A 26,857-nucleotide genomic window follows, 5' to 3' on the forward strand; every position below is an offset into this window, starting at 1 on the left:
TGGTTAACTGTATCATAAGGTGATAAATTAGTGACATTAAAGTACAAGGTGTTTACAATGGAAAATAGACAGTGAATGAAACTATTGTGAAAATTACAGCAGAGCTGGGAGATGTAAACACTCAAAAAAAGCAGAACTTAATGGTACTGCTACTTTATACAACCTCATCTCTGTAGTCTTTCTTGTTAACACATACTAATGACTTATAGTCTATTCAAAAAGCCATTAGAGACCATCAGTACTACCCCCCACTGATTCCCAGGTGTCGGCTTTCTACGGCAGCATCGAGTAATTTTGGCCACCCATGTCCAGTTCCTACATTGTACCTGACCCCGTATTAGGCAGAATAAGATAATGGAAGATAAAACAGAAGATGATCAGTGCAATGTGAAAAGGAGAACTGATTATTAATTTAGGTTGTGTAATTCAGGTACAAGCGTCACTTAGAGCTAGAATTAGTTCTAGATTAGCTATAAATTGTAGTAAAAGATGGTTGATTAATTCAACTATTTGTATTTTGTATTCTGTAAGTTTAGCCTAAGAGGAAATGCTGGCCCTGTAGACCTTATAATACATACAATAAGCCAGATATATGAAAATACATACATAAGAGAATATCAGAGAGCACGCTAATATCGACAGAGTATGAACTGGTAGGTCAGCCATGCTCTCCATCTAATCATTTTTACCTCTCTGAGCTACTAATCAAGCAAGACCTAAATCAATCAACCAACCAGTCAATCAACCACTCTTTTCAGAAATATTGAGGAATTAATTGGCATTGTGTTATCTAAGGGCCTTGAAAATATTCATGTATTTTGACCCAATGATTCTGCCTGTGCAAGCAATGTGAACTGAGAAAAAAAATACATGTTTAAGTACAAAGATATCCACTATAGTACTATTTACAAGAGCAAAAAAGAAATCAATTCATGTAATTGGCCTTAAAATACAATGAAATGCTTTTTTTTTTACCACATTTAAACTAAGTATAGATTTTCTGCCTATCTGATAACTTGACACTAAGAGACAGCTGGGAGATGTGCAGGTAAAGAAGAAAAGGTAGAGAAGGTGGGAAAGGCCCACCTTGACCCACAGTATAGTACACCTATAGGCCTGGGCACCTACAGTATACCAGGCAGCATTCTTGATACTGGGACATACGGCAGTAAAAATGTTAGACCAGAGTCCTATTTCCCCTCAAGAGGCTTAAAGTAGAATGGGGGAAGTCACACCATGAGAAAGATAATTTCAGGTAATTCAATATTTCCTGAAATGTACTTGAGATATTCTATGCAAAAAGATGTTCTACGGCCAAATAAGTGTGGGAGCACTTTATACTCAGATTCCCTCTTGGAGATTATGATGCCCACATTGAAGCACATATTAAAATTTCTGAGTCCTGAGATAAAGAAATCCAGCATAAACCAAACTTGTCTAACCACAGGACCTTTGCCTGCTCAATACCTAGTTACATCTGATAGAGCCAATACTCCATAGATTATTCTTGGGAAACACTGTTCTGGCTTATGCAGTACCTCTAGATCTCAGGGGAGTTTGTGCAACAGTAGCAGCCAATCGGGACCTCACAATTGTTCAAGCATACCTAGTTGCTTGATCACCTAGGTAAAACACAGAAAGATTACAAGCAATGGGAATGGGCCCATCTTGGTTATTTAAAAAAATCTCACCAGTTGATAGCAGAGGCTCCTCTGTGTCTGGGAAGGATAGATGGGTGATAAATGATGGAACCGTGCTTAGGGCTGTCAATTACATCCATGGGGATGAACTGCGTGCAGAAGGGAAGCACGTTTAGCTCAGCACCCACAGATCTGTAGGCCTCCACCACCTCCTTTATGGTCTTGCCCTTGACTCTCCATCTAGGGAACTTGAACACAGGGGTCCCATTTTTCTCTGCAGCCAAAGCTGAGCATGAAAGAGAAGATTATTTTCATCAAAAAAGTTTTAGTCATAATTTTCTATTACTATGGATCCACACATTGTAATTTCATGAAACATTTACAAATAAAACATGGTAAAGAACAATTTAGATTCTGACCAGGATTTGACATGATACAATTTTATCAAGATGCACCTATTTTTCTAATGTGATTTTTATCTATATAGTTAAGGCATAATATGATTCAACTCAGAAGTTTGTGGCTAGACAACGTTTTGAGATTTTAACTGAAGCTGCTTCTTTTATAGATCAAAAATTGTACCTTTATTACTGATACAGCCATTTAAAGGACATTTGTTTGTTTGTTTCTTAAGATTTGGAGTCAAGTGCCAAAACATCACCACCCCAATTAGACGTAGCCTCTGGTACAGATGGAAAACCTTGATTCCCTTCCCACACCTGTTTCCTGGGGGGGAAGTCCCTTTTATCACAGGGAAAACTGTAGACTGGAACACACTCTCCCCGCCAAACAGGCAGATCCCAAAAGATAAATGGAGAAAGTGATAGGGATAGAATAAGATAGTTACACAGATAGAAATCCCACTAGGGGAAGATAGATAGAGAGAGACTTCAGGAGATCACCATAAGCTAGACACCAACAAGAAAATGCCCAGACCATCGGGCAGCTAAGCAACAATCAGAACATTTTGAAACTAAACAGACTGACTTAGGCCAATACCACAGAAAAACAGATATAAGCCTGCATTCGGCCTTGGGAGGTCTATAAGATAACAGACCCTGAGAAAAACCGCATTCTTGCATGTAGCCAAGACAGGTAAACAGGTGAAAGGGGAAAGAAACTAGGTGGAAGGGGACATTATACCAAAACCTGAGACAAATTACCATATTTTAGTATATGTTACCACCCTTTTGCTAATATGCATATGATTTAAATAGCGCCATGACAGTCCGGTTAGACCATGTAGGGTCAAAGGAGGAACTAATGATGTAAGCCTTGACATATACACAAAATGAGGAAGAAGGTGGTCTTCTTCCCTCCCATTTTTTCTTTGACTATAAAAATGTAGCCCTCTGGGGACTTCCCTGGTGGTCCAGTGGTTAAGACTCGTGCTCCCAATGCAGGGGGCCCAGGTTCGATCCCTGGTAGGGGAACTAGATCCTGCATGCATGCCACGACTAAAGATCCCGCATGCCGCAACGAAGGTCCCGTACTCAGCAACAAAGATCCCCTGCGCCGCAAGCAGTGCTGCCAAATAAATAAATAAACATTAAAAAAAAAAAAAGTAGCCCTCTTTGTTCTTGGGGCCGCACTCCCTTGCCGGCCTGCTTGTACCCCTCAAGCCTCCTATGCTAATAAACTCAGTCTTTGCCTGCCACTTTGCCTCACCCTGAACTCTTTCTGTGCTGAGACAAAAGAACCTGAGCTTCAGTAAGTCCTGACACTAGGTAAGCGGTTTCAATGAAAAGAAAAGACAGTGGGTTCAAGTCCCCTCCTAGGTCAGGGATTGTGATTCAAGCCCTAGTCCGAGGTGTGGCTGGGTTTGAGTCCCACCTGAGGAGGAGTGTGGTTTCAAAAGTAGCTGAGTTGAGCTGCGTCTGTCTAGTTCCTTCTCCTAAATTCGCCCATAAAATAAGTTAGTGGAGGAGAGAGGCCAAGAGTGGAGAATCCATGCTCCCCGTAAGGGTTTTCCGTACTGAAGCAGATCCCAGACTCTTTGCTCAGGAAATGTTGTCCCTTCTGAAAGGAATGACTCCTTCCTACCTCTGTGTGAAATGGAATGGCCCTCCAAAGTACAGACAGCACAAGCCCATTTTTTCCATAATAAAATAACACTTTTATTAACTATATACCTTACATATATTAAGTATATATATTTATTCTCCATCAATAACACAAAGAAACTACCTTTTCGGCAATATCCAGAAGTCTTAACTAAGGCATTGTACCTGCATGTTCGGGCTTCCTTTCCTTTCTCCCCATCTAATCATCAACATTCATAGACTCTGCAGGGGATGATGCCTCCATGAAGCCTAAAGGCCAAAGCCTAACAAGTCCTAAAATGGCCCTGGCCTTCAAGGTGATGCTTTAGTCAATCCAATTGGGAGAATCTGAGAGACCAGTATAATAATGTTTACAAAATGTAAATGTTCCTAAAATGTTCAAAAACCTGTGAACAAAACAAAATGTCAGATGATAGGAAAATGGGTAAATGGTGGTGAAGAAAATGTGGTGAGGGCTTCCCTGGTGGCACAGTGGTTGAGAGTCCGCCTGCCGATGCAGGGGACACGGGATCGTGCCCCGGTCCGGGAAGATCCCACATGCCGCGGAGCGGCTGGGCCCGTGAGCCATGGCTGCTGAGCCAGCGCGTCCGGAGCCTGTGCTCCGCAACGGGAGAGGCCACAACAGTGAGAGGCCCGTGTACCGCAAAAAAAAAAAAAAAAAAGTGGTGAAATTGGGAGAAAATTGTGAAAGGTTAGACTGGGAAAGAAAAATGGGGTGGAAGAGACTTAGAAGTCTTCATTTGAAAAATCCACTCCACTGAGACAAGCTTGAGCCATTCAGGTGTTGCTCCCCCATATTGATTTTTGGCTGCCCCAGGACTATTTTTTGTTGCTCTAGTTGACTATACTGACAACAAAAATCGCCGCTGTCATTATTGATCCTTTTTATGAATCAGGTGCCGTGCTGAGCCGTTTACATACATTATCTCATTTAATCCATGTGAGATGGGTATCACTGAACTAAGCTTAATGAGTTTAAGTGACTTGTCCAGGGTCACACAGCTATCAAGTGGCAGAGTCAGAACTAGTTTCATGATTCTAGAACATACACTGTTAACCATATGCTGGGACCAGGCACCAGGGAAAAGTTCATTTCCCAGGAAACAGTTTGAAAGGAGGTGTAAGAGTCATATGCTTGCAACTCTTCTGAAGTTCACTGTACATGGTAGAGACTCTTAGTTGCCCCTTTCCTCCTTTACCAAGGATTCCTCTACTTTAGCTGAACACATGGCCACCCCAAATAAAATCTGTATTTCTCAGCCTGTTCTGCAAATAGATTTGGCCTATGACTAAGTTCTAGCCAACAGGATACAAGTGGGAGTAATATGTAAAACTTCTGGATTATGCCCTTAATAAAGGCTTGCTCTCTGCTTCCCATCTTGCCCTTTCTGCTTGCTGGAATGCAGAGTTGATAGTGGGGGCTGAAGCCACTACCTTGGACCATGAGATGGAAGCCCAGTGTTAATAATGGCAAGACAACAAACTGAAGGAGCCTTCACTGTGATAAATATCTGGCTGCCACAACAGCTGTGATGGTCAATCCAAACTTGAGAAAGGGACTTCTCTCTTATTTAAGCTAATACTATTTGAGGTCCTCCTGATTCAACAGCCAATCTGATACCTCAACTGTAAGTCCTTCCAAACATCCCACACACAAAGCTGGTGGGAATAGATAATGATGAGACAGGTAGTCCCAGTGACGGGAATCTGTCCCCTTCTGCCCTTGGAGCCAGGTATGAATTCACGAGGCAGATTCCCTCAGAATTTCCCAGGTTGAGATAATTTTTTTCTGAAACATGGATAATTTCTACATCAAGTGGTTAAATCCATGTGCATATGTGCTCTTGGCCCAACTCTGTTTTAGCTTGACTCTTTTTTTTTCTTCCAGTTTTACTGAGATATAATTGATATACAACACTGTGTACGTTTAAGGTGTACAGCATAATGATTTGACTTACATACATCATGAAATGATTATCACAATAAGTTTAGTGAACATCCATCCTCTCAGATAGATATAAAATTAAAGGAAAAGAAACAAATTTTTCCCTGTGCTGAGAACTCTAGGAAGTTACTTTCTTAACAACTTTCACATATAACGTACAGCGGTGTGAATTATATTTATCATGCTATGCACCACATCCCTAGTCCTTATTTATCTTATAATGGGAAGTTTGTACCTTTTGACTGCCTTCATCCAACTACCCCAGTAACAAGAACTAGAATAAACCCCAGAGCTGATTCCTCCAAGAAAGAAAAGTAAAATTTTAGGGTTATCACAGATACTGTTTTCCAACCAATGTATTGCATCATACCAGTGATTTATAAAGATTCAAGTCATAAGTCACGATTTCTAGATGCTAGTTCTTATTCCCTACCTGTAGACTGTTTCTTGCACTCTTTCTCAACATAACTATAGCATGCAAATCAGAATCACGCTGTAGGTTTGCTCTGAGGATGGCTATTTTCTTTACCTACCTTAATAACCAAGCAGTCATAGCTATAATTTGTTCTGAGATAAATGTATTCTTTATGACCCCACATCAATTGCTATTGTTGGGTGTGGGCTTCCCTGCATTCCTATCGGCACCTCTGCAACAGACATTACTCTAGATGTCCCATAGCACCTTTGGAAAGTCACAAGTGTAATTCAGGAAAAACACATGCTTGGAAATTCCTCTGAGGGACCTGGTGATTACCATGGAGGTAAGTGGAGAAACTTAGTAAAATAGGGGCCGGCATCTTTGTCTTGAGGCCCACAGAGAAGGGAGAGTTTCTGAGTCTGTATCTGCCACACAAATAGACTTGGCCTAAGAAGGCTTTCAACAGGCAGAGTGGAGGCCAGTGCAGTCCTTGATCCAGGTGTTCCAAGATACACTCACCCAGTGGGTCAGCTTTTCCATCCTTATCTGGAACTGTGAACACTCCCACAACTCGGTGGCCCTCTTTGCAGAGGTGGCTGTAGACTTCTTGTCCAAAGAGGCTCTGACCAATAAGTGCCACCTTCAGCTTGTTTTTGAAATAAACCTGCGAAGCAATTCAACAGTGACAGGTATTAGTATGGATAGAAGACATATGGATAATAAACACTCTTTTTTTCAATCATACAAGATGACTTGGGCATTACAAAAGGCTCAAAGATCTACACAGTAGAATAGTTATTGACATACACTGAACTCAGACTACATGCTATATAGGTAGTAGTGAAAATAATTTCACACCTAAGTATTCCTCATTTTCCCTTTGCTCCAACTCCCTTGATTATTCATTATAATCATTGGGATTGCATATATTTTTACAAGGCATTTCAACTCCTTGATGAAATGAGGCCAGATGTTAACAAACAAGCATAAGTTTCATAGTTAAAAGGGGTGTAATTCTGAGCAAGATCTACTTCAATATGGACAATGCTTTTATGTCCTGCAATTTTTTTATGCCCACCTCCAAAAGATGCCAAGAGCTAACATCTAGTATAACATAGGGGTCAAAAGCAGATCCTAGACTATCTGAGGTCAAACCTAGGGTCACCCACCCCTTGTTAGTTGTGTGACCTTTAGCAAGTAACTAACTTCCATTTGCCTTTTATTCTCCTCATCTGTAAAACTGGAATAACACCAACTCACACAATTCTGATTGAGGTAGATGACAATATGCATTAGGTTTACTGCAGTGTCTGACACAAAGCACTGTTTAAGTAAAAGCTTTAATAATGTTTTAAAGGCTTTCCTATATACTAGACAATTCTACGTTTTTTCACACGGTCCAGAATTCTACAGTCCTTGGTAAGTGGCATAAACTCATTTGGTCTTAAGACATGGACTGAACTAATGAAATGTTCTTTATAGCCCTTGTAGGTTTCTTATAAGTTAATGCAGTCATTTGGCTTCAAACTTGACCTGCACTGATAATGTCACTTACAGTCTTTACTTATAGTATATTGTAATTTGCTGCAGAAAAGTCAATGTGGGGCTTCCCTGGTGGCGCAGTGGTTGAGAGTCCATCTGCTGATGCAGGGGACACGGGTTCATGCCCCAGTCCGGGAAGATCCCACATGCCGCGGAGCGGCTGGGCCCGTGAGCCATGACCGCTGAGCCTGCACGTCCGGAGCCTGTGATCCACAACGGGAGAGGCCAGAACAGTGACAGCCCCACGTAACACAGAAAAAAAAAAAAAAAAAAAAAAAGTCAATGTGCTTCATTACAGATACTATCCCAGACCCTGCTGTAAATTGTGCGTAAGGTCCTATATACCGTATTGATCTTCTCAAATGTGAATGATTCTGAACCCCACATTTGGCCCCATAGATTTCAGATAAGGAATTGAGGGCTGCACATAATTTCATTTATTTTAATCCTCACAACTATCCTGTTTTCTTATCCCCCATTTTGTACCATTTTATGAATGAAGAAACCAAGACTTAGAAATATCAAGTATATCTCCAAGGTCATACTAGCAAAACAAGGGAGAGGTAGGATTTGAATCCAGGGCCATCTGACCCCAAAACCCACGAAGGTACTTAAAAATAAAATGAGCCACTACTGCCCATCTCTTCCATCTCCTTTTTTAGAACTTTAACACTGATGCACAAAAATGCAGTGATTGTCAATAAATATAAACACCACATAGATAAGAGCGGCACTAAAGGAGTTAAAGTTTTTAAGGACTGTCTTTAAGCAATTATGCCTTCTGTAAATTCTCCCAAGATGGAACCTTTTCACAAAGCTTAAGGTAACATGTTGACATGATGATTGTTAAGATGGTGATGAAGAGCCACCAGGTGAAGCAGGCTAGCTGCAGGATTGTGCATGGAGAGGTAATCAGAGGGTCACCACCTCCTATGAGCTTCCCGTCTTGGCAAAGAACCAACCCCAGCTCCCCAGAGTTCTTTCCATCTTTCATTCCTCCACGTTAGAATACGTCTCCACAGGATTTGGATTTAGAATATTTTTCCTTCAATCTAAATGGAATTCATTAATGTTCCAGAAAGTCATTCTAACTTAGTAAAGCCTCACTGTTAAAATCTGACTATGAGGAAAACAATTTTCCCTTATTTCCCACTTTCTTAAGGGCATAGATGGCATCCCTTTTTAGGCATAAACTTAAAAGCCTACAGGTTCAGGGACTTCCCTGGTGGCGCAGTGGTTAAGAATCTGCCTGCTAATGCAGGGGACATGGGTTCAAGCCCTGGTCTGGGAAGATCCCACATGCCGTGGAGCAACAAAGCCCGTGCACCACAACTACTGAGCCTGCACTCTAGAGCCCACGAGCCACAACTACTGAAGCCCACGAGCCACAACTATTGAAGCCCACTCACCTAGAGCCCGTGCTCCGCAACAAGAGAAGCCACCGTAATGAGAAGCCCGCGCACCGCAATGAAGAGTAGCCCCCGCTCGCCACAACTAGAAAAAGCCCGCGTGCAGCAACAAAGACCCAACGTAGCCCAAAAAAAAAAAAAAAAAAAAAAGCATATGGGTTCACATCTTCCCTGTGAGCTGATAATTAAACAATTAAGGTTTTGGTATAAAAATTCTTTTCCATGCCCAGCCAAAGTTTCTATCCCAAAAGAGCCTAGAGCTTCAACATCTAATAGATTCTTGCAAACAAACAGATTAACTCTGTAAGAACAGCACAATTTGCCTGCAGATAACGCATGACTATTTCATTTCCTCTCATCAAAAATATCAAAATGTTCTCTAAGTATTCTATCTTAAAATCCTATAATTAATGCTGTTGCTTGAAATAGAACTGACCTGACGTGTTGGCTATCTTACAAAATTTGGCTTTACCTCATACCATTACCAACACCAAATATTTTAAGACTTCTAAAATTATTAGTCTTAAAACATACAAGAGCCAAGAGGATGAGCTGACTCAATTGTAATGTGCTCTCAGCTGTCATCTGGTTATTGGAAGTTCAATTCCAGAGTCAACACTGCCCCAGAAAGACAGTGTTTAAAGAAACCATGTCAGTATCTCCGGAAATTCTACATTCACTGAAACACTTTCTGAGCTTAGTGGTAAAACTGAAACTATAAAGGTGAGTTTCTAGCAGTGAGAAAAATTTCAGAGTTTAAGATTTTAAGTATTTATAATGAGTTAGTATAATTCCAAAGAACTGGACTGGGATATTTCACCTTAGTCTTATTTCTCCAAGTATGATCTGAGGGCTGACTGCCCGTGTTGGCAGAATCAGCTGGGAGGAAATGTTAAAAATGTGGTTTACTGGGCCCCATCCCTGATCTACTGAGTCAGACCGTCAGGAAGCAGGCACTAACTCAAAAGCATATGAGGAAGTTTGGATCCTGCCTCTGCAGTTTATTAGCCCAGGAAGCTGCATTTGAACAAGCTCTCCATTGATTGACAGGCACACTAAAGTCTGCGAATCTCTGCTATACAGGGTGTATGTCCGCCCCCTACAAAAAAGATTTTGCCCTGGGGAGTTTGGGTCAAGGAAAAAGTGGTGGAAGTAGTAGCAAACAGTTTAATGAGACCCTGGTATGTGTCAGGTATTTAATATGTGTTACCTCATTTTGATTGCCCAATGACTCCCAAGAGGCAGACATTAATAAGCCATTTTACAGATGGCTTTACAGATGAAGAAACTAAAACAAAGAGAGGTTAAGATACAGCCTGGGGCTTCCCTGGTGGCGCAGTGGTTGGGAGTCCGCCTGCCAGTGCAGGGGACACGGGTTCCATCCCTGGTCCGGGAGGATCCCACATGCTGCGGAGCAACTAAGCCCATGCACCACAACTACTGAGCCCACACGCCACAACTGCTGAAGCCCGTGCGCCTGGAGCCCATGCTCTGCAGCGGGAGGGGCCGCCGCAGTGAGGGGCCCGCGTGCCGTGGCAAGGAGTGACCCCTGAGAGGACCCAATGCAGTCAAAAATAAAATAAAATAAGTGAATAAAAAAAAAGAACGAAAGGGCTTCCCTGGTGATGCAGTGGTTAAGAATCCGCCTGCCAATGCAGGGGACGCGGGTTCAAGCCCTGGTCTGGGAAGATCCCACGTGTCGCAGAGCAACTGAGCCCGTGTGCCACAACTACTGAGCCAGCACACCACAACTACTGAAGCCCGCGCACCTAGAGCCCGTGCTCCGCAACAAGAGAAGCCACCGCAATGAGAAGCCCGTGGGCAGCAGCAAAGACCCAACGCAGCCAAAAATAAATATAAATAAAATAAATAAATTTATAAAAAAAAAAGAAAGAAAGAAAATGCATGGTATTAAAAAAAAAAAAGATACAGCCTGGAGTCAAATCACTACTCAGTGGCAGCTCTGAGATTCTAATCTAGTTATTACCCCAGTGCCATTGTTTTTCTGTAACACCAGCTGTGCTACTTTGAGCTCAGCCTCATCAATTAAAATCTGAATAATAATAGTACCTATCTCATAAGGTTGTTAGGAGGATTTAGTGGGATAAAGCGTAAAGCGTAATGCATTAGTGCAGTGTGTGGCAATAACAAAGGCTCAATAAATGTCAACTAGTATCATTATTATACCACAAGTAATGCCCAGGTAAATAAAAATGATGATAATGGATCTTTCCTACTGGGAGTGTGCCATAAGGCAGGCACTGTATTGAGCCTTTTTCACTGATTAAAAAAAATGTATCAAATCCTTATCATATGTCTTTAAGCCTTACTGTGATCCATTTTACAAATGAGAAAACATAGGGCTCGGGGAAGTTAAGTAACCTGTCCACGGACAGGGCTAAGAAGGGGCAGAGGAAGGATTCAAACTCAGATCTGTTTCGCTTCAGCAGATGTGCTTCTATGGCTTTCCTATGTTGATGGTTCCCCCACCCCTTCTTTTTTAAAAGGAAAATTTGGCGATAGTTTGACAGGTCAGTTACGGGAAATAGTTCCATCAGACTTTCTAAGGGAATATCATGGTGGTCCTGACATGGGAGACAGCACCATTCATTAAAGGGTTAGGCTGATGACCAGAGAACATACTTTAAGGCACTATCAGTGCCTTGTTATATTGGTGAGAAAGAAGAAGGGGGCATAAAATGACCCACAGCATTTCTAAATCCGGGTGATAAGTGCTGTTATCTTGGGGTCCTCTAGAGATAACATTCTGCATTAGAAGAGGCCTTTGCAGGGAATAGAGCTTTTGTTTCTTAAGCTATCAACTGTTGCATTCCCAGGCTATCCACATCCTGGTGAAATTCTTCAGGAAGCAAGTTAATATGGACTCTGATTATGTTCCAAGGGTTTAAAGAAAAATACACACAGTCTTCTCTGGAGAACTTAAAGGCACAGTGCTAAGAGTCTGTGCTGATCCGAAGCCCTTTTGTGAAGCAGATGTTACCTTAATAGAACCAACAGAGCAGGATGTAAAATAAGGTCAAAGCTGTCCACATGAGCAATTGTGAGAACTGGCAGTTTTCCCAATGAGAACTGGAAAGGAGAAAGGACCTTCCCACAAAAGAATAAAACAAAATAAATTTTTCTGAGACACTGAGATGCCTAACTCTTAATGGACCATTTGGCACATGGTTCCCCAAATCGTGCCTGATGGTGCGCAAGATCTGTTCACCAAGCACGTTTTGAGCATTTGCCAAGCTCTGGGCACAGTGCATGGTGGGGTTGCAATCAGTGGCCTGGCAAAGGGGATTTTATTGGGCCCACAGAGCATCTGCAGAAGAACTGTGATACGATTTTTAGGAGGTTTCACATTAGCAGGCTGAATTTCTGACTCCTCTTTAAAAATCAGGAGCTTTGTCAACCACGGTTGACATTCGCATGTGGGAACGGTCGGCTGCAGCTGAGCAGGGGCTGCTCCCTTTAACTCTGAACGTGGCCTTTCACTCCTTCCAGCCCAAATGCTACTTTTGTCTTATCTGTTTGGCCTGGGGGGGGGGTGGGGGGGGTTGTTTGGGATCCCTAAGCTGAAGGCAAGAGTAGTCCCTGCCCTAGTTTGGTGGAGTGCCTTTTCATATTTTATTGTCCACTTGTATTTCCCTTCCGTTATTATCCTTTACCTAAAGGCAAGTTTAATCATTTGTCCCACTAATCTGTGGACTCCTTGAAAGCAGGGACTATTTATCTCTTGTTTATTGTTTTATCCTTTTTGGCTGTAAGACTCTAAAAAAGTTATGTCACTTCTCTGGGTCTCAGTTTCCTGATGTGTAGAATGGGCATTATAATAGTACCCACTTCACTGAGATGTTATGAAGACTAAATGAGTATATGTAAAGCATTTATAACAGTGCCTGGTGCATACAAAGTCATATCAATGATACCTATTATTATTATTATTATTTCTTCAGGATTTAGAAGAAGTGCTCAGCACATAATACACAATGTAATATGGTTTGAAGTTGAATCTGAAGGTCCTAAATCAAATTAGATGCCAATGCCGAGGGTCAGGCAATAAGGAAACAAGTTAAGGACCTGGTTGCTAGAACTAGGGTATAAAGCCAGTACTTGGTTTCAAGAAGCAGGGAAGGGTCCAGCCTCTTGAATCGGATCATAAAGTAACCTTAAGTCCTGGAACCAAGCTATGAATCCAGAGCAACGGCCAGGCTTGTCCCAGACACTGGCAGAGGAAATAACAGCTAAAGAACAGAGTGCCAAATAAATATTAAGGCTAAATAGCTCCCACCATCGGGAGAAATTAAGAAGTAATGAGCCAGGCAAGATACTGGAAGTGGACAATAATAACTAATTGACAAAGGGCCTTATTGCTGTATATAGTTGCACTAGTTAATAAAATCCAGTCATATCATTAAGCTGAGATCATTAAATATTTCTAAGTCCATTTCTTTAAGACAGAGAATGGAAAAATTAATTATATCAGGAAGTGTTATGAACTAATTTCCTCCTTGGATTTTGTTAAGTTCTGAGAGATTTTTTTTTCATTCCTCTTTCATTCTGCTTTAATACCAAACTCAAAAGCGCTGTGTGATTTAAAAAAATTTTTTTCATACGAAGGTACAATTTACATACAATGAACACACCATTTTTAATGCAAAATTCTTTCAGTTTGGACAAACACACAGTCATGTAACCAGTTACAATCAAGATAAAGAACAGTTCCATCACCCCCCCAAATCCCCTCCCATCCCTTTGCTGTCAATCCCTCCCCCTATCTCCAGCCTGGCCTTATTTTTCCATCACTTTAGGTTTACTCTTTCCAAAGTGTCAGACAAATGGACTCATATACATATGCAGCCCTTTGAGTCTGTCTTCTACACTTAGCATATATATTTGAGTTTCATCCATGTTGTTGTGTATATCAGTAGTCCATTCCTTTTTTTTTTCTGAGTAAGATTCCACTATATGGATGGATATACCACAGTTTGCTTATCCTGCCACCAGCTGAAAGACATTTAAATTGGTGATTATGAATAATCCCTTTGTAAACATCCATAAATAGGTATTTGTGTGAACATAAGTTTTAATTTCTCTTGGGTAAATACCTATGAGGGCAACTGCTGGGTCATTTGATGGGTTTATGTTTAATTTTATTAAAAAAAAAAGTCGGTTTTCCAAAGCAGCTGTACCATTTTACGCTCCCACCAGCCATGTCTGATTTTGAACAATTCTTATAGAACACGGTCCAAAGGATGAATCTCCATTTTCTATGGAGTAAAACATCCCAAATTCTTCACTTATTATTCCATGTCTTCCTTTGGCCATTGAAGAACCTGCCTCCTTCCCAGCCATGTGGCACTGCTCTCCCACATGTATTCCTGGAGATAGACTCAGGCCCCTGACCCCTGACCATACCTGGCACTTCCCCACAAGAGTGTTTTTGTTTATGCCACTTGCCACCTGGGATGTTCATCTTTTATTACTGAAATCTTATATAACCCCATTATTGGCATTTTTTTCATCCTTCAGGAATCCCTTCTGCTCTCCAAAAAAAGACAATTAAATGAAAGGTGTTGACAGAGGAGGCCAATAAAACAGATATGCACGAGCCCCTTGTTCTCTGTGCCATCCAACCCAGATTCCCGTGTGCCACGTGGCAGGAGAAAGCTAAGGAGGAGTCCAGAGCTCTGCATAGGAGAGCAAGCAAAATACCTGCCAGAGCAAGTTTCTTTTTGCTTATTTAAAAAAAGGTGAATACTCCCAAAATAACTAGAACTGACTGCATGGGATAAAGTGAATTCTCATTACTTGTGGCTGTCTGGGGGACAAAAGCTTCTCCATTTATGCAACTTTGGGCCAGTTCTTGATGCTACTCAAGACTTCTCTCTGCTCCAAGTTTTTTACATCTGGATATGTACACATGCGCATATGACTTTGGCAGAGAAGAGGAATCAAAAAGCAAATTCTTTCATAACCCAGCAAACATGCACTTCCTATAAAAGAGATGATGTACATGGGGTGGACTTTTTCTTCCCTAAACAGCTTGGAGTCTGCCTAGATGCAGGGAGGCATCTCTCCTCAGGCCCCTGAAGTGCTGAAGGCAGCGCCCCATGCAACGTGTCCTCCCTCATTCCGTTTCTGGAGAGGCTGATGCAATTCCAAGGCGCGGGGCTGGGCCAGGGCTAGGTTTTTTGCACCATAGTTTACTAATGTTCCAGGGTGGCTGCTTCTGCAGCGCCCGGTGATCCTAGAAATCTTGCCGCCTGCAGCTCAGGAATAATGAGCTTGCGGTCACCGGCTCGGAGTGCCATTATCTGAATGGGCCCTGCATGCCAGTCGGGAGCGCTCACACCTCTCAGGCCTCGGAGGAGGACCCGGTTGACTTGATACCACTCTCCTCCAGGAGGTGGTCTCGGTCCTGTACCTCGGCTCCATCTCGTAACCAGGCAGGGATCTCACAGTTGAAATGAAAACGGAAAGGGAACCGACTCTGTCCCTCTTGCCGAGCGACTGTTTCCACCCTGTCAATCCCAGCCAGACATCCTCAGCCCCGTCCCGGTAGAAGACAATGGCTCGTTCGACAAGCCCCATTCAGGACCCTCCCCGGACCCTTCTCTTCACTCTCCCGGTTTTAAAAACGTCGTCCTGACCTTTAGCAAAGTAAACACTTTGCTCAAAGTAAACACTGCCCTCCCTCAGCCCCGCTGCCCGGCCCGCCCTCTCCGGATCTGGAAAGCAGCCCCCGGGTGAGAGCCGGGACGCTTGCCGGGGCCGGACTCACCTGGCCGGTGGAGAAGCGCCGGAGTGCCTGGTTGCCCTGCCACAACATGCTGGAAAGAAGCGCTCGTGCGGGCGGCGCGGGAGGCAAGCGGGAGGCACGCGGGGGCGGCTCAGCCTAGGCGCGGCCTGCAGCCTCGGAGTCCCCGGCGAGTCCCGGGACGCAGCTCGCGGCCCCGCCCCCTCATCTGTCAGGGCCCCCGCGGCCAATCCCGAACGACTGGGCGGGGCGTGCTCCAGCCTCCCGGAGCAGCGCTGGTGCCCAGCCCGAGCGACCGCTTCTGGCGGCTGCCTCGGTGCAGTCTCACTATCTGTGGGATCTTCTCCCAGTTACTCACACACTCTGAAGTACATAAGGATCTGCCTTAAAAGTCAGTCTGACACCCCAGGTCATGTCCTTAACACAGTCCTGAGAAGACAACAGGCAAGTGCGTGGAGCCGCGAAAGATAAACGGGTGAGGGCACCTTCGCGACGTAAGGATCCTGATTCCTATCTCGTAGTCTGACAAGAAGATTTAATGAGAGATTGTGTATAAAGCACCTGGCAAAGGGCTTGGCACAGAGTTGGTCCCGACAGATGATAGATAAATAGATGGGTTGATAGATGATAGACACCCGACAGCCTTTTCCCTCACCTCTCTGAAGAAACGCTCAAGACATGCTTTAGCTGAGCACTTGTCTCAAACAGAACTCCTTAGCCTGGCATTCAAGACCGTCTGTAGTTTGGCACTTACTCTTATTTCTCGCTGCTCTTTTGCACGTGTAATTCAGTGTGACCATAGTACTTGCCTATTCCTTCCTGGACAACGTTTCCCAGGAAAGCTTGCCACCTGTCACTTGTCACCATCTAGGCATGACCAAATTCCTTCTCTTCTTAAAGGTATAGCTCAAATGCTGCCTCCTACAGGTATTTTTCCTGATTCTTTCCTCCCTAAGCTCCTTACTTCCTCAAAGTAACCTTTCACTCCTCCGAACTAGGAAGGATTTTTGTCTATGCAGCTCTTATGAAGCCTCAGTCTGTTACTACTATTTATGTAGCAGTCATCTTCTCTACTGGAAGCTCTTTGCAGGCTGACTCCATGCCTTATTTATCAAGATTTACAGTACTTAGCACTAAGCAGAGCTTAGAAAATACTTGTTGAGAAGGTAAGAAGGAAAGAAAAAGAACCACTCTTTAAAAAATTTTTTTTAATTGAAGTATAGTTGATTTACAATGTTGTGTTAATTTCTTCTGTACAGCAAAGTGACTCAGTTATACTCAGTTACATATATATACATATTCATTCTAGAAAAAGAACCATTCTTAAAGCCTGGAGAATTGCAGCAAACATCCAGGGTTTTGCTTTAGGAATTGCCCCTTGACAACTCACCCCATTTCTCTGACTGCATTTTTGTGAATTCTTGCATCTCTTAAACTTCCAAATATTGATATTCATTTTATTTGTTCTAAACCAGGGAGGGTGGGCAAGGACTGTGGTTTTTCCTGAGTGAAGATTCCATAGTTATATACTCCAACTCCCAACTTTAGAAAATGAGCTTATGTTCACCCAAATATAAGAAAATATGCATGATGTCTAAGATTTTCATCTTTAAGAACCAAAACTGTAGTCCTCTTGATAATTGGAGGTTAGACCAGATACAACTAGAGAGTTTGACAAACAAAAAATTGCCTGCCAACCTAGACTTCTCTTGCTAGCAAAAATGGAGATGAAGTAAACTTCAGAAACAAAAACTTGAGAGACTTTGTCATCAGCAGACATACAATAAAGGGAATATTAAAGTATCCTTCAAGCAGGAGGAAAATTACCTACTTGGAAGCCCGGAAATGCAGGAAGGAATAAAGACCAACAAAAAAGGCAAATATGTGAGTGAATTTAAGTAAACATTGACCATATGAACAATAATAATAAAATCTTGTAGAGAGATATATATATATATCCACAAGATATATATATATATATATCTCCATGAAAATATACAAACAGCAATAAAAAATTGTCGGATAGGGACTTCCCTGGTGGCCCAGTGGCTAAGGCTCCGTGCTCCCAATGCAGAGGACCCGAGTTCGATCCCTGGTCAGGGAACTAGATCCCACATGCCGCAACTAAGTGTTCACATGCCGCAAGTAAAGATCCCACACGCTGCAATGAAGATACTGGCGCAGCCAAATAAATAAATATTTTTAAAAAGTGTTGGACAGTTGGGAGTGCTGGGAGGAATGGAATATTCTTTAGGCAGAAAGATAATAATCCTAGATGGAAGCTCAGAAATGAAGGAATAAAGAGCTTTAGAGAGGGTAAATACAAGGACAAGTTTTAATTAATATTGTCTAAAATGCTTCTAATAATGTTCTATGGAGTTCAAAAATATGTATAATTAAAACACATGACAACAATAGCATACGATTTTCAGGGAGAAAAGGTTAAGTTAAAGGTTCTAAGCTTGCAGCATTGTCTTGGAAATAATAAAAGTACTAATTTATGTTAGACTTAATAAGTTAAGGATGCATATTATAATCTCTAGTACAACCACTAAAAGGATAGTAATACAATGTATAACTACCAAGTTAATAGAGTGTAAAACTATTAAGACAATAAAATGATAAAAAACTCAATCCAAAAGAAGGCAAGAAAGGAGAGGAAAAAGGAACATGCGTGAAAAATAGAAGGAAATTAGTAAGATGTTAGATTTAAGCCAGTAATTGCGGTAAATGAAAACGGACTAAATGTTTTGTTTTTTTGCGGTATGCGGGCCTCTCACTGTTGTGGCCCCTCTCGTTGCGGAGCACAGGCTCCGGACGCGCAGGCTCAGCGGCCATGGCTCACGGGCCCAGCTGCTCCGCGGCATGTGGGATCTTCCCGGACCGGGGCACGAACCCGTGTTCCCTGCATCGGCAGGCGGACTCTCAACCACTGCACCACCAGGGAAGCCCAAAAATGGACTAAATGTTTTAATGAAAAGACAAAGATCATCAGGTTGGTTAAAAAACAAAACTCTGATGAGAGAGACTCATAAAATATAAAGATTCCGAAAGCACTCATAAAATATAAAGATTCCAATTTTTAAAAAAAACACTCAAACACTAACCAAAAGAAAATCTGACAGGAAGATAAAAATTCTAAGTTTGTATACACTTAATAACACAGCCTCAAATTTTATAAAGCAAAAATTACAGAACTTCAAGGAAAAATAGACAAACCTGTAACCATACTTGAAGATTTTTTAAACATTGTAATAATTTTTTATTGAACTATAGTTGATTTACAATGTTATGTTAATTTCTGCTGTATAGCAAAGTGATTCAGTTTTATATATATATATATATTTTTTAAAAATTTTCTTTTCTATTATGGTTTATCACAGAATATTGAATATAGTTTCCTGTGCTATACAGTAGGACCTTGTTGTTTATCCATTCTCTATATAATAGTTTGCATCTGCTAACCCCAAACTCCCACTCCGTCCCTCTCCCACCTCCCCCTACCCCATGGCAACCACAAGTCTGTTCTCTATGTCTGTGAGCCTGTTTCTGTTTCATAAAAGTTCATTTGTGTCATATTTTAGATTCCACATATAAGTGATATCATATGGTATTTGTCTTTCTCTTTGACTTACTTCATACTTGAAGATTTTTAACATACTTCTCTTAATAACTGATAGAAACAGGCAAAATATTAGCAATGATACAGAATATTTAAATGAGATGATTAATGCATTTGGCCTAATTAAAACATCTAGAAGCACCCAACTACCAAATACGCATTCTTTTTATTTATTTATTTATTTTTTAAACTTTTATTTGCATTTATTTTTTGCGGCATTTATTCCCAGGCCATAAGTTTTTGTTTCTTCTGGGATGTCTTTTTCTTCTGGGCAACCTCCTCTTCTGGTTTAGGAACAATCTCTTCTTTTTCAGTAAGGATCATCTCAATGTGGCAGGGAGAGCTCATGCATGGGTTGATCCAACCATGAGCTCTGTTAAGTCCTGCGCCGCATCCTGGGGGCTTTGTTCACCTGGATGTGCTCTACATCTAAGCCCTTAAGTTCAGCATCACTCTGCATTTTTGAGCATGTGCAGTAAAAATTCAGCACTTTTTTTGGGCCACCGACCTGAGTCCAGCTCCACTGTTTGGCCTGGGCACACCTACCAGCTCCACCATTGTAACGACAGAATGGCACACATTGTTTCTTTAAAGTGACATCTTGCAGATACTTGGTGGCTTTACGGATATGCATACACTTACTGGCCTGAGCAGTTTCACGAGTGTTCTGAGAGTGAACACGAAGATTTGAATCTCTTGACTTGCATGAGTTTGTGGTGTTTTCTGGGTCAAGTGAATAGCAAACCATGTTTTAGAGGTCACTGCTAGACACTGGACCTCCAGAGTCGTCACCGACCACAGGCTGCCTGTACCCCTGCCAGCCCCATTCCCAATCATCGAGCCCCTCTGCGGCCCGCAGAGGCCTGAGAGCACGGGGCGCCAAGCCAGGGACTCCGACACATCCCCCTGCATGGAACTCTGCTCCGGAGGGTCTCGAAATCAGCACCGCCAAGGCCAGGATGGCAGCGATAACCAGAGGATTCACCATTCGAGAGAGATGCCTCACATTCTTTTTCAATACATACAAAGCATTTCAAAAATTCACCGTATGCTAGCCTAAAAAGAATGTAAGTCATAGAGTTTGACTCTGGCTATAGTGGAATGAAGCTAGAAATCAATAACAAGAAGAAAATTAGTGTAATCGCCACTTCTTTGGAAATTATGAAATACACTTCTAAATAATGATGGGGGAAGTCACTGGAAGAGATGGCATGTTCTTTGCTTTTCCCAGTGTCAGGTGTATGAGGGAGTCCTGGATCTGCAGACATTCCCACGACATTTTTGCTGAGATGAAGGAAATGAGAGAAAAAGTGCCTAGTCTAGAGAAAAATGAAGATACAAAGTTGAAAGCGAGCTATCTTCATCTGAGAAGAAAGTCCAGGGGCAGAGCTCTTGAGGAAATAGTTGCAAAAAAGCCTTTTAAAAAATTCTGAGAATTACAACATGGATAAAGAAAAAATTAAGATCAAGCAATTTCTTTTATTATTATTATTATCAAGGTATAGTTGATATACAATATTATATGTTTCAGGTGTACAAAAAAGTGATTCACAATTTTTAAAGGTTACACTCCATTTATAGTTATTATAAACTACTGGCTACATTCCCTGTGTCGTACAATATATGCTTGTAGTTTATTTATTTTGTACACAGTAGTTTGTACCTCTTAATCCCCTGCCTCTATCTTGCCCCTCAAGCAACTTCTACTGCAGCCTCAGATGAGACATAGGTGTCTAGGGACCATGTCTCCTACTCGACGGGAACTTCCAAACAGAGACCATTGCTGTGGCTAGTGAACTCTCTGGCTGAGTAAAAGAACTGAATTGGGAATCTTCTCATTTTTATTGTTTCTTCTTAATATATTACTTCTCAGCTATTTGTTTTCTTTCATACACTATGTCATTGGGACAGCTTGATAGGTAGCAGTGAGATGTGCTGTTTCTTGAAGGGGTATAATCTTAAAATTTGAATGTGTATAATTTTTGGATTAAACAATGCACCAATGAAAAAGACACATCAGAGCAGTATAAAGTAATTTTCTGAAAACAACTGTATATATTTCCTATTTTCTAGTGTAGAACTAGTTCTAACAAGTAATAAGCAAATTTTATGATGTTAATATTTTGGGTTTCTTCACTTAATTTTAAACTTTTAATATTTTTCTTATTTCATATAACCTCTATTGTTACTTTCCTCTGTCTTTTTCTTTTTGGATTTTGTAAAACATTAGTTTAAGACCACAGATTAGAAGACATCATGTATTTCAAGCACATATGAAAGACTTGTGTCCCTGTAGCTGAACTTGATTTGCCTTAACCTTGTTTCATTTTTAAAAATAGAATTTTTCCTGGGCAATATTTGCCTATTCTGGTGTAACCTTGTGTGACCCTAATGCTTATGTAAGAGAGCCCATGGCACCTAGTGTTTTTCACTTCTGTAGTGTTAGAATATCTTTTTGTTTTTGTTGAAGAGGTGAATGAAGTATGTACACGCATAGACTGTTGAATTCACTTTTGTGCCATTTTCGTAAATACAGTAACTTGTACAACTTTTTGCATATGTCTGAACTGATTTCACACATTAGGTGATAGATGAAGTGCAAAGTGGAAACCCAAGAATTCCCACAAAAAACTCTGTGTGTAGAGCTGTGTACAGTAAAAGTGATTTATAGTCTTGACCTTCTAGAATATCACACTGAAATCTTTACTCAGTCTGCCATGGATAAGTGTTTACTTTTGTGACTGATATCTGTGACATTCAGGGGCCTTGTTCAAATATGATACGTTGCTCAGGGATCTATTTTGTCCTTAGAGCATTCATTCAGAATTTTATGAAACTGCAAGTCATATAATTTATAAACTATTTTAAAATATAAATTTATTTATTTGTTTCTATTTTTGGCTGAGTTGGGTCTTTGTTGCTGTGTATGGGCTTTCTCTAGTTGCAGTGAGACGGGGCTACTCTTCGTTGCGGTGTGCGGGCTTCTCATTGTCATGGCTTCTCTTGTTGCAAGACACAGGCTCTAGGCGCGTGGGCTTCAGCAGTTGTGGCACACAGGCTCTAGAGCGCAGGCTCAGTAGTTGTGGTGCATGGGCTTAGTTGCTCCGCGGCATGTGGGATCTTCCTGGACCAGGGATCAAACCCGTGTCCCCTGCATTGGCAGGCGGATTCTTAACCAGTGAGCCACCAGGGAAGCCTTAATTTATAAACTTTTTTAAACATAGAAAAATTTTACTTTCATAGTCAACTTCAGGATTTTAGAATAAAATTCTAGGAGTTTTCATACTCTTGTTTGGTTGCTTATTTGACTCAAACTGATGTGCAGCCATTTTTGCTATTTGGAAACAGAGCTGTGTGTATTTATTTATTTTGAATTTATTCTACTGAATACTCTATGTTATTCATTTTCAGAATGGTGTTTCCTTTATAAATTCTCATTTTAATTAACACACTCTTGAACCTGTATTATTATTAATGTTTGATTATTGTTTAAGTGAAAATAACTTCATGATAAAACAAATTTGAGAGCACTGGCCGAGGAATCTACAACAGGAAGAACTGGAGTAGGGGCCAAAAGGCAGAGCAACCAGCAGATTTCAGCAATCTCATGGCGGTACAGAGAACAAATGGAGTTTGAGCAGCCAGGACTTGAGTCAAGATCTTGGCAATAAGGGAGATACAGAGGTGAACTTAGCTCCTGACACTCACTTGATTTATGCTTTTTTTTTTGGCTGCGTTGGGTCTTTGTTGCTGCGTGCAGGCTTTCTCTAGTTGCAGCGAGCGGGGGCTACTCTTCGTTGTGGTGCACGGGCTTCTCATTGCGGTGGCTTTTCTTCTTGCATAGCATGGGCTCTAGGCGCACGGGCTTCAGTAGTTGCAGTGTGTGGACTCAGTAGTTGTGGCACGTGGGCTCAGTAGTTGTGGCACGCAGGCCCTAGAGCACATGGGATCAGTAGTTGCAGTGTGCAGGCTCTAGGGCATGTGGGCTTCAGTAGTTGTGGCACGTGGGTGCAGTAGTTGTGGTTTCCAGGCTCTAGAGCACAGGCTCAGTAGTTGTGGCGCACACAGGCTTAGTTGCTCTGCGGCATGTGGGATCTTTCCGGACCAGGGATCGAACCTGTGTCCCCTGCATTGGCAGGTGGATTCTTAACCACTGTGCCCCCAGGGGAGTCCCCTGACACTTGATTTCAGTTTGAGGTATGTACTGATTCTTAAGATACATGGATTAGAGGCTATAGAACAAAGCAGAAAATGGCTAAAAAGCAAAGTAGAATTTCCAGTACCCAGAAGTTGGAGCTGAACATCTGCCAGAATGCGGTAATCCAGGAAACAACTCATCCCTCTCAACTGATACTCTTGGAAGGCATCCCCCGAGTGTAATCTAGAGGTAGAGCAACTGCTGTAAGACTGCAGCCCAGCCTTACATGAGCTCAGCCCTCACTGTAATGAACTGATCTGCCCTACTTTAGTTGCCTGCCAAAAAATAAGGTCAATCTTTCTGTAGAAAGATAAGATCATCTAGAACCTCTGTAATTGTTTATTTTCCTGCATTCAATCAAAAGCCTTCAGGGACAGCCAGAAAAATGGCCCAAAGAAATAAACTGTATCATAGGAGAACTGCTAGGGTAGAAATGACCAGCACCGCTTTCATATTCCCACCAGTAATCTCTGTGCAATAAATAAATAATATATTGTTCCATCACGTCTGCCCCCACCAATTTGTGTCGACTTTAAGGACAAGGGTTCAATAAATAATTTTTGAGCACCTACCATGTTCTAGGCTCTGTGGTAGTTGGTGGGCATGGAGAGATGACGAGACAGAAGATTCGCTTCCCTCACGCTGTTTTATAGTCCAGCAGGGAATGGCAAAGAAGCGAAGTGTGATCAGTGCTATAAAAGATGAAACAGAGTTTTATGGAAACACAAAGCAGGAGGACCTAACTCAGGGCTAGTCAGTGTGCTGATCAACCTTGCACCCCAGTTCTCAGCATAGTTCTTTTTTTTTTTTTTTTTTGCGATTTTCAAACTATTTATTTGCTTATTACTCGTGGCAGAAACCTTTCTGAATGGAAATCTTAGGCAGAGGCTCAATCCATGAAAGAAATAAAAGAGATCCTGAGATGGTGAGTCAGGGCTTCCTTCTTACCCTCCCCTGAAGGCCCCAGCAGCACAGCTGGAAAACCTAGCATTGGGGAGCTTAGCATAGTTCTTGACACATGGAATGTATGTTTATGGAACACAGAAATAAATGAATCTAGTGACTGGATAGAGGCTGAGGAACAGAGAAAGGAGTGACTAGCTCAGTTTCACATCATAAGGGAGGATTTCACAAAAGATTTACCACCCTGCCCACTCTGACCCCCCTCACTCTAAAAGGTAAGTTTTGAAGAGGAAGAGTTTACCAAAAGATAAAGGTGGAAACAGCATCAGAGGTACAAGAAACAGCAAGTAAAAGTTATGAAGGAGAGAAAGAGCACGGTAAGATCAGAAAATGCTTTCTTGATGGTAACTGGGATAACCACTTTTAAACCTTTAATTAGAAGCAAAATACATTTTTTAAAGGAAATATCATGAAAAAGCCCAATACATTAAGAAATAAAAGACAGGGGCAAGGGGATCCTCTGAGTGAAGGAGAGCCCTTAATCCCCTGCTGTGACCTCCAAGGCACTTCCAGGAAGAGACTTTGTTAAGTTCATTTTGTAAGCCACTGGTCTACAAAGAGTATTCACTGGAGTCAGGGGGAGTAGGCCAAGATGGAGAGGTGGTGTGGGGTCTCATAGGGCCTGTATACCATGCTAAGTAGGTGATGGAAAGCATTGAATCTTTTTCTTCCGCTCATTACTAAATATTGTAAAATGCCCAAATGTATAAGAACAAAAACATCAAATCATCAATCCCACGGTTCAAGGATAACTACTCAACATCTGGGTGTTTTTCCTCACTGAAGCATAGTTAAGCAATACAGGGAGGAAATTCCATTGCATTTTAGGAAAATGCTTTTCTTAACAGTATGCAAGGTGGTTAAGTGACACCGGAGGCCGTTTAGGAGAAACTGTAATAGGCCAAACAAGTCATCCCCATTACAGTGGGAAGGACAGAAGGGATCAATTTGAAAGACGTTGTTAAAGTCAGCTGAACCCTGTGACTGACGGATGGAGGGAGAATGAGGGCTTCTGTGGGAAATGAAACCATTTACTAAGACATGGACTGCATACAGGATGAGAAGCAGGTTTTGGAGTGGAAGCTCATGAGTTCACTTGTAGGCGAATTGAATTGGATAAGATGCCTGTGGGAAGTTCCTGTGGAGATATCTAGCTGACTACAGAAAAATCATGAGGGATACACCTAACACCATTGTGAATCTCAAACTTTGGTGATAGAGAAAACTTTCCTTCACACTCCTGAGGTTCTCCAAACCATATTCCTGCCAAGAGAATTTCTTATTTAAATCATCACCCTTCAAACTGATCACCTTTCAAATTTCCCCCCCAGTTTTTTCTCTCTTTTGATAATCTTCATTTTGATTAGAGAAAACAGTTAATTGCATAATTCCTTTGAGAACCTGTAATAAATTATTAAAATCTTAGAAGTTCTTTTATCCTGGAGCCTAAACATATGAAGCATCTAAATAATGAAATTGTTCTAAAAGGAATTTTGAAATGATCTTTTTTAAAAAAAATCATCCTACTGTAATAATCAAATAATTATTTGCTCTAGTACCTGGCAAATAGTGACAGTGTGGTCTGCTTGACTGCAAATGAGCAAATTGCTGTTTAATGTAATGGCCATGTAATGCTTTTGCCTCCCGCCATCTAAGCCCTCATCTTGGGATAACAGTACTCTGGTTTTCATGTGAGGATCTATTTCTCCTCCTGTCTTAGGCCATCTGGTTTCTATGAAGTTACCTCTTCCCCTAAACCCCCTTGGAGCCAGGGGTGGAGCACATGATCTACACTAAGCCAATCAGGGCATCCCTCTCACCCTCTTAATTACAATGATTGGTTAAAAATGTGCAAAGTATCCTAGTAAGGCTAGTCAAGGCCTACAAGACAATTCTGGGACTTCTCTTTGAGCTATCAGTTAAGCATGCTCTTTATCTCTCCTTTGCTAGATGTGACATTGTGCTGATATGAGCCTGAAGTTGCCAAGGGCTAGCATATGCAACCTGAAGAATGTAGCAAAATCTGCAAGAGATGGAAGAGAAACTGAAAAGTCAAGACCTGACATCATTTGAATCCTAGAACCAGATGCACAAGAAGGCCAGTCCCACCACTACATTTTAAAATTAACATACAGTAAAATTGACTTTATTTTTGGTATACAGTTCTATAAGTTTTAGCATATGTATAGATTTTGTATAAGGAACACCACAATCAGGATACAGAATAGTTCCATTCCCCTAACACCCCCCCCCCAAATTCTTGCCCTATCCCTTTGTAGTCATGTCTACCA

General features: G+C 41.6%; 1 protein-coding gene and 1 pseudogene across 2 annotated transcripts in view; both read right to left on the reverse strand.

Annotated features, from left to right (window-relative positions):
- ALDH1L2 (aldehyde dehydrogenase 1 family member L2) overlaps positions 1-15,964 on the reverse strand; it is a 56,023-nt gene extending 40,059 nt beyond the window's left edge. For both annotated transcript variants that reach the window (XM_067697806.1, XM_067697807.1), the window contains exons 1-3: positions 15,808-15,964; positions 6,586-6,730; positions 1,692-1,926 (exon numbers count right to left, since the gene is read on the reverse strand). In XM_067697806.1, coding sequence (XP_067553907.1) covers positions 1,692-1,926; positions 6,586-6,730; positions 15,808-15,855 — 428 coding nt within the window. In that variant the 5' untranslated portion in view covers positions 15,856-15,964. The remainder of the gene's footprint in view (positions 1-1,691; positions 1,927-6,585; positions 6,731-15,807) is intronic.
- Positions 15,965-19,613: 3,649 nt separating this feature from the next.
- Positions 19,614-20,153, reverse strand: LOC137203000 (large ribosomal subunit protein uL22-like; annotated as a pseudogene).
- Between the last annotated feature and the right edge of the window lie 6,704 nt (positions 20,154-26,857).

The sequence above is a fragment of the Pseudorca crassidens genome, chromosome 11 (assembly GCF_039906515.1).
Source record: "Pseudorca crassidens isolate mPseCra1 chromosome 11, mPseCra1.hap1, whole genome shotgun sequence".
Taxonomy (NCBI): Eukaryota; Metazoa; Chordata; class Mammalia; order Artiodactyla; family Delphinidae; genus Pseudorca; species Pseudorca crassidens.